Here is an 8,457-nt window from a genome sequence, read left to right as displayed (position 1 = left end):
ACACTCTAAAACTCTACTGCCAATCATGAGCAGACAGGTGATCCGGTGTGGCGACCCCTAACCGGGAAAAGCTGAAAGAAGAAGAAGATGTTGCTTAGTAGTTAAAGCAAAGATTTTATGGCCAAGATTTTATGACCAAGGTGTTAGAGGGGTAGTTGTGAAAAACAGTATTTAAAGGTAAGTAATTTTGTGTTTGTATGTTTCAGTACTGTTTTTAAAAATTAATGTTGTGGTTATTTGCATTCTTTATCTTTACAGGAACTTGCCTTAGAGCATGTTTTTGGATACAGAGGCTTTGACTGTCGCAATAATCTTCATTACCTCAGTGATGGTGCTGATATTATTTTTCATACTGCTGCTGCAGGAGTTGTCCAAAATCTATCAGCAGGTAACTGGTACCTATTCTCAGCAAAAATCATGTAACAGTGTATATTTTTATGTACCTGCCACTGCACTTAACACATAGCATTGCTTTATATTTTGGTGCTGTTTTTGCATTATATGCATGGTTATGTCATTTATTACCTTGCTGTAAAGGTTGAACCAGCTCCATATGAACAGTGTGCTGTAGTCAGATTGTGCACTTTGCTAGCAAACTGGTTTCTGCAATATTCATAGTGACTACATTAAGTAGTGCCTACTACAACCCTCCAGCATCCCCATGATCTTCCATTGTGTAAGCACTAATGAAGTCTGTTGGATATATATTGTAAAAATCATAAATGTATTTTGGTTGATTAAGTAAATGCATGCCAACTGATGTCTGGAGTGTCATGACTCATCAAGTCTGTTGAATTATTCATTTATTTACATTTTTGTTGAATGGGTTAGTCCTATGGCTTATTTTCAAAAAAGACCAGAGGTGAAAAATGTATGAAGAAAGAGTTAGTGTGTTGGGAGATATACCTGTGGTGATATTGATTGAAACGGTGTGTAGTATGTTAGCAATCTTAAGTTAGGGTGTACTGCAACAGTTAGAACTGAAGGAGGGCTAGCTAATGACACATTGTGTAAACTGAAAAATAAGAATGCGTCTGTAGATGATACTGACTTGCTGTAGTTCCAGGCAGTTGAACAGTGTTTTCCATAGGTGAATGGCAGTTGTTCACTGGAAATGAGATACTGAATGAAGAATGCAGATCAGAATGTAAACCATGGATAGAGCAGAGAGAGAGAGAATGAGAAAGTAGTCAGATGTTTGTTAACAGCAAGGAAGAGCTGCACACTGACAGTTGCAATAACCAAGAAGAGACTTATACAATGAGTTTGTGAAAATAAAAGACCAAAGATGAGGATATTAAATAAAAAAAGACTAGTTTGGACAGGCATGCGATTTGGGACAAAATTGTTGAACCTTTTGGCTTTACAGCTTGAGATATACATTAATTATTTGCATTCGGTTAGTGAATCTTTTTTGGAGTGTGACTTTATAGTGTTTCCTTTACAACAAAAAATCATGCAAGTAACAGATAGAAAAGACACTGCCCCATTGGAATGAGTTTGTGTTTTCAGCTGTAACACCACTGATAAAAAAGAGACTTTTGTGGTACCATTTAGGACTGATATCCTTTCAGAAAAATATATTGATTGCTATTTTTACATATTTGGTAAGAAGTTCACATTATTAACAAAGTTTATGATTAACACAATTTAGGGATTGGGGCATAGGAATTGTGGGTTACATTGCTGGGAATTAGTAATGTTATAAGTGTGTTTTATGTATTACTGTTAATGGGGTTAGGGGTACAGTGCACAACAGTGTATAGTCTGAAGCCTCACTGAGACAGATGCCTGGTGTCAAATCATGGCCTGAAGCTCAATGCCAAAAAGTGTATTGTCATCCCCTTTGGTAAAAAGTCTGTTCACATGAACTACCACATAGCTGGTAGTCTACTTAACGCCGAAAATGTGATGAGACCTTGGGACACAGGTGGACAGTAGTCTCTCCTTTGATAATCACATTGCCACAGTGGTCAGTAAATTCTTCTACGTGGCTCACCTCATCACAAAAGGTTTCTCATCCAGAAAAAAAGAGGTCATTGTTCCCCTCTACTCATCACTCATTAGACCCATTATAGAGTACAACACCCCTTTTGATATGTACCTCACAAGACATCTACAACAACTGGAAAGGCCACAGAAATACCTCACAAAGAGGATCACTGGCCTCAAACAGATGCCCTATGCAGACCGTCTCAAAAAACTCTAGCTTTACTCCATCGCATATCGCCTACTCAGAGGTGATCGCTGCCTAACATACAAAGCTATGTCAAACCCAGAGCTTTTGGGCATGCTCCACTTAAATAAATCCCAATCCCTCCGAGCTACATGCTCTAGGGACCTAAACCTTGTCACCACAATAAACAGAACATGCTGGAGGGATAGATTCCTGTCCCAGAGACTTCCCGTAGTCTGGAACAGACTACCTATCTATGTCAAACAGAGCTCCTCATTAGCACTCTTCAAGAAAAGTCTTGATGATTGGATGGGAAATAGGAAATTCACCCCGGGGATCACTTCTGTGGCTCTGCTCGACAGGAGCACAGGAAAATAATTTTCTTGGGTGGCGAAAGCCAGGGTACATTTTTGGCTAGGCTTATAAAGGCCCTAGGGCCAATAGCCTAGTACCTACCTATGAACCTATGAAATGTGTTATTTTTGTAGTGGGGATGGCCATTTGATTAATGAATGCACTAAAAGAGGATGCAGGTAATATGATCAAACAGGACTTGTAAGCCATACTGGAAGAATTGTGGAAAAAGATGGACATTAGTGGTAAGATTGTGACAGTGGAGAAGAGGAAGATGGTGAGAAAGTGCTAGTAACAAAAAGAGAAAGAAGTGAATGTAGTTAAACAAGTGGATTTGATGTGATACATTAAGAAATGTGGTTGAACAGGAAGGAGGGGACTTTAGAGACTCTGGAGAAGGCTCAGTGAATTAAGGGTAACTATCAAAAGAAAGGAAAGATCTTTTGAATTGTGAAAAAGAAGATATATTTACTGTACTATAAGAAGATCTTAATGAAAATGAAAGCAGGAATGAAGCTGTATCTAGAGGAAGGACAGTGAGAGACAGGAAAAAGGGGACATAAGTAGAGAGAGACAGACAGTTACAAAAAAGGAAAGGGGTAATGTCTCCATTCTTTCAGTAAACATCAGCAGTATATAAAGTGTAGATAGGAGATTTACTTTGTTTCACTGATTTAAAAACAATTGGCTAATCTGCTCCTTTAGATATTAGATTTCTACCTGTAGAATAAGGGAACAGTTCAGGAGTCAGTGGGGAGGTAAAAGTGTAGCCAAGAGCTTTGGAATAACAATAATGATGAATATATCTGAAGTAAAGATTTTGAACAGTATGAATCCAAGAAGGATGGCATAAGTTGATTGTGATATCAGAGGAACAGTATTGAGTTTAGTTTGTATATGCATACACATCTTGTAAGGAAAAAGAGACTGTTTACAGATTTAAAGAACAGTATAGGAGTGAATAAGAAAGTGATTATTCTTAAGTGACTTTAACTGCAACATCAGAAGCAGGAAAGCATACTAGAGTATGCAAGGAAATTATAAAAGCAATACTGAATGGGGAATATAAATAGAGGTAACATATTTACAGAAGAAGAAATATGAAAACAGAAATGGATTATATGTTTTTACCAAAACTTTAAAGGTTAATAAAAACTGTGACGTGCAGTCTCAGATCTGAGTTGGCAAGTATAATCTCAGCCTCCTACAAGCGGTTGCTGAGGTAAACAAAAATAAAGGAGGGTGAACTTTCTTGATAGTTGGGAGATCCTCAGTACTTAAGTGGTCGTCTTTGGATTTGATTATCCTGTTATTTGTCTGGTAATTCCTTTGGTTTCCCTGGAGTGGTAGTGGCTTCTCCTGGTCTGGGATGAAGAGGTTTGATCTCTAGCTTCTCCCTTTCATCCAGTTAAAGAAAAGACAAGTACTTAGTTCTCACTTAAGTTCAGAGATCTTTTTGGCAGCTGAGCGCTGCTTAGTTGACTGTCTCCTTTAAGTTCAAAGATGTTTATTGTCTCCATCAAGTTCAAAGATCTTTATTGTCTCCTTTAAGTTCAAGTCAGCTAAACAGCGCTCATCTGACAATAACAATCTTTGAACCTAAAGGAGAACTGAGTACTTGTCTTTTTTTAACTGGACAAAAGGGAAAAACTAGAGATCAAAACTTTAAAGGAAGTAGATTGTGTATATGAGTGTGTACCGTTTAACATCCTTCCACACAACGTTTGACTGCATTTACATCCACACTGTACAAGCAGACGTAAATATGGTCAGCCATTGTGCAGATGGATGTTAAGCAAATCCCAATACAAAGTATAGGGTGTTTGCTTAACGTCCGTGCCACGTAACGTTCTACAGGATAGAATCTATCCTAGATGTTAAGCATCGCATAACTGTAGCAGCTAGATTTACTAATAACATAACATCATCGTCATTATCTACAACACCCTTTTTCCCATATTGTATATGGAATCAGGGTGTTGCGTCAGCTGTCACCATTTGTCTCTGTTCAGTACCACTGTCCTACTTTCTTTGACGTTCATGCCTGACTGTTGCAGGTCTTCTGTCACACAGCCCATCCACATGTTTGCTAGATGCCCTCATTTCCTTTTGCCTTCTTCATGTCTGTCCCAAATATTCTTCACCAGACTGACTTCTGCTTTTCTGCATATGTGCCCAGTCCACTGTAATCTGTCATCTTTGACCTTTTCTTCAATTGGAGCTATTTTAGCTTCTCTTGTTATGTTCTCATTTCTTCATCTGCCCCACAGTGTGTATCCCACCATCCATCTCAGGCATTTCATCTATACACCTCTAGCTTCCTTAACTGCTCTGCCTTTACTGCCCAGGTTTCTGTACTGTACAGTAGTACAGGTCATACCACTGTTCTGTATACCCTGCTTTTCAACTTCTTAACATAACACTCAGCTGAGTATTTGGAGAGGAAGAAAATATAATGAAACTGGGGGAAAAATTAAAAGACAACAGGAGTATGTGCAACTTTAGGACTGTTGGGCTTAGAAATGAGAAAGCTATATGAAGATCATAGAGGGATGAGAGAATGTTATTATGACTGAACTAAATAGTGCTTGACATGCAAGAAAAAATACAAATTAGTATATAGAGGGAAACAATGGCATGTGTAGACAAACATGATATAGAGAAAAGTGTAGCAGATTTGAAAAAGCTTTGCAAAACAGAGATGTGGAGAATTTTGTTAAAAATATATTTTTAATTTAACAGGTTAATAAAAGTTTTGTTAAAGAAAATTATTTTTTTTAATTTAACAGATTAATAGCAACTAAAGTGACAAAAGGTATCTAAAACATTCCCCCTGACCATTCAAGGACTTGAATATTTAGTCAAGGACTCTTGGGACTTCTTAACATGAATCTTGAACGATGTATACAATGAGAACATTTTGATCTGATGTCGTTAATCTTCATTCATTCATTACTGATGGGTTATCGGTTCTGTCCTCAGAACTGAGCCGGCCAAATATTAAGCTTGTGTCAGCCAAAAATTCTCGAGCCAAGGTCCTACCTAGAATGCTCTGCTCCCTGTTTCCTCAGATCTCGTTTGCCACATTGCTGTACAGCCGTGTCAACCCACTCTCTCAGCTAATTGTCTAATATTTTGAAAGTTTTATACATTATTCTTTTTGTAAAGTTTTTCAAATAGTTTCTACTAATATTTTCCTACCCTGTCGTATACTTTAGACTCTCTCCCTTTAGTCTTTTTCCCTATATTACTCTTTTCTTACCTCTGAGGTAATTCTTCATTACCATCGTTGGTAATCCTTCCTTTTTTCTTCTTACCCTTTTGGGGGTAGCCTTTCCTCTTCTTTTTGGTTTTGTTCTTCTTCTCCACATCATTATGTCGGATAAGAAAAGTAGCATTGGTTTTAAGCAGTGTAAGGATTGCGGCCATAAGTTACTGCTTTCCGATGGCCATGACATATGTGTCTATTGTCTGAATGTCTCCCACCTTACTGTGGATCTCCCGTGTGGGATTTGTAAATATTTTTTTGACCAGGATTCTTAATGAGAGGAAGAATAAATTAACATTGAAAGGTCTTCTTAAATCTCCTTTCTCTGAGGCTATTTCTGGGTCAGAGGGCTCACCCCCTCCTGTTAAACCTCTTAAGAGGCATTCTTCCTCTTCCTCATTGAGGTTGCTCCCTTCTTCTCCCTTTGGAGATCATAGGGAGTCAACTCATAAGAAGGTGAAATTGATTACTACTTCGGCGCTGCCACCTGTGACCCTGGCGGCTTTAGGCACAGCACTGCCCCAAATGATTCTGGCTCCAGCCATGTCTTCTTTATCAACACTAGCATCGGAGTTCCTGGTGCAGACAACTATGCTCCGACAGTTCCATTGCAGCCCTTAGTGGCACCATCCATGCAGGTACAGTCCCCTTCAGCACCGTTGATACAATCCCCTTCGGCTCCAAGTATGAAGTTTCTGTCTTCCATGGTGCAGACATTTTCAGCACCGACATGTTCTGCCAGAATCGCCATTAGCTCTTTCTGTCAGGTCAACCAGGAGCCTCTCTGAGCAAGATGTGTTGTGGCTTGTTGACCAGTTGTTTGTGGCCAGAGATCTGTCTCACCCATTGGACGTCCACGTTCCCTCCTTCAGGTGACAGTATATCTCTTCAAACTCCAACGTACACTCCTACTTCGGCTTTTACCCAAGTTTCGAAGCCTATTACTCTGACAGCAGCTTCCCTTCCTCCAACTCAAATAGTATATTTCACTTTTGAACTGGAGTCATCCTTGTGGCCCTCAGTGCACTGGGCATTGGGCTCTTCTCAGGCTAGTGGCTGTGCCGTGAGGGAGGGCATTCCTGGTTCCACACCAATTTTTTCTATGGCACCCTCCAGGAATCCTCTCTCTCTCATGGTTCACAGTCCTCTTGAGACCCCTGGTCTGGGGGTTGGCTCATCGGGGCTGGGTGTGACCCCGATTCCGAGGTTGTCATGCTTGGTTCCGGGCTTCCATCCCTCCTTGGGCAGGCCAGCCTTCCAGGCCATGGAGAGGGTGCTTGCCTCTGCTGGCAAACCCCACATGCTGGAGTCCTCTCCCCCCCTGTGCTGCAACTATCACAAGCCACAGCCACCGGACACCGGGCACAAGGGCCTCAGGTTTCTCCTCCTCAGGAGACCCCCTCTTTGCAGTCTTCCCCAGAACCTCCCACTGAGGAAGTACCTTGCAAAGCGTCATGCAAGAAGAAGCACATGGACTCCACTGAGGAGTCGTTGACTGAAGATACAGATTTTGATGATGGGGAAGGGTCCCCACGGTCACCCTCTGATGAGGTGTCCTTTGGTGACATCCTCGAGATCCTTAGACAGAGGGGTGACTGGAAGTCCTCTAATCCTTCCTCTGAGGAATCTGTATTCCTGCAGTCTTTTCGTGCCCTGCCCCCTACCTACTGGGTCACCTCACCGGCCAATGAGCTCATCCAGCTCACCGTCCAGTCCACATGGAAGGCTCCTGACACCCTGGAAGTGATACCAAGGAGACCGGATAAAATATTATTGCCCCCAGCTGAGCACCCACATTGGTCACGAGGTCTTCCAGTAGATGCTATGGTGTTGGCAGCTGCAACTAAGAAGGATTTGGCAGAAGAGAGACAAACTGTCCATCCACCCAACAAGTAGTCCCAGGCAATAGAAAGACTAGGGAAGCGTGTGTCTGCTTCATCGACCTTCGCCGTAAGTTCTTTGAACTATATGGCACACTTTACCAGGCTTCAGAGGGATCTTATCAACCAGCTGTCTGAAACCTTGGCAGGAGCTGTTTCTGATGAGGTCCGTGACAACGTGGCTTCTCAGATAGCCACCCTAGAGTCCATTTCCAATTCTTCCATGTGTCTTATTTCTCATGTAGTGGAAGGAGCGGCTAGAGCAGCAGGCGTGGGTATTGTCACCAGACAACATACCGGGATGCACCTTTGTGACTTTGCGGACTCCTTTAAGGCTTCCTTCATGAACACCCCCATCGAGGCCGCTTCTTTGTTTGACCCTAAAGTGAAAGATATGCTGGCAAAGTGCAAACAAGATGGCAAGACCCTATCTGCTGTTGGTGTCAGACACTCCACTCCTCAACAATTCTACTCTAGAAATCAGAGGAGTGGGAAGATGTGGCACAGAAAATCACAGGGCTCTTTCCATGATGCACGTGCCAAGTTCTCCCCTAGAGGCAGAGGGGGAAACTCCAATGGAAGACGCCCCTTTCGGGGCAGAGCAGGTCTGCGAAACCGGGGTTCCAGAGATTTGTTCCCTGGCCAACTCTATCAACTCTCCTGAAGCGTTTCCCGATGGCTCACCTCTGGAAGCAGTTGGGGATCATTTTTCCTTGTACCCTGCTGTCTGGCGAAATATAACCACCGACTCTTGGGTACAATGGATAATATCCAGAGGC

General features: G+C 41.7%; 1 protein-coding gene across 1 annotated transcript in view; it reads left to right on the top strand.

Moving 5' to 3' along the window:
- The window catches only part of LOC122797061 (echinoderm microtubule-associated protein-like 6), a 3,800,753-nt gene that overhangs the window by 2,727,850 nt on the left and 1,064,446 nt on the right, over window positions 1–8,457 (top strand). The window contains exon 29 of the mRNA XM_044065838.1: window positions 259–388. Coding sequence (XP_043921773.1) covers window positions 259–388 — 130 coding nt within the window. The remainder of the gene's footprint in view (window positions 1–258; window positions 389–8,457) is intronic.

This window comes from Protopterus annectens, chromosome 3.part0 (assembly GCF_019279795.1).
Source record: "Protopterus annectens isolate FY-2018-M chromosome 3.part0, PAN1.0, whole genome shotgun sequence".
Classification (NCBI taxonomy): Eukaryota; Metazoa; Chordata; order Ceratodontiformes; family Protopteridae; genus Protopterus; species Protopterus annectens.
This window is presented reverse-complemented; position numbering and strand designations above follow the sequence as displayed.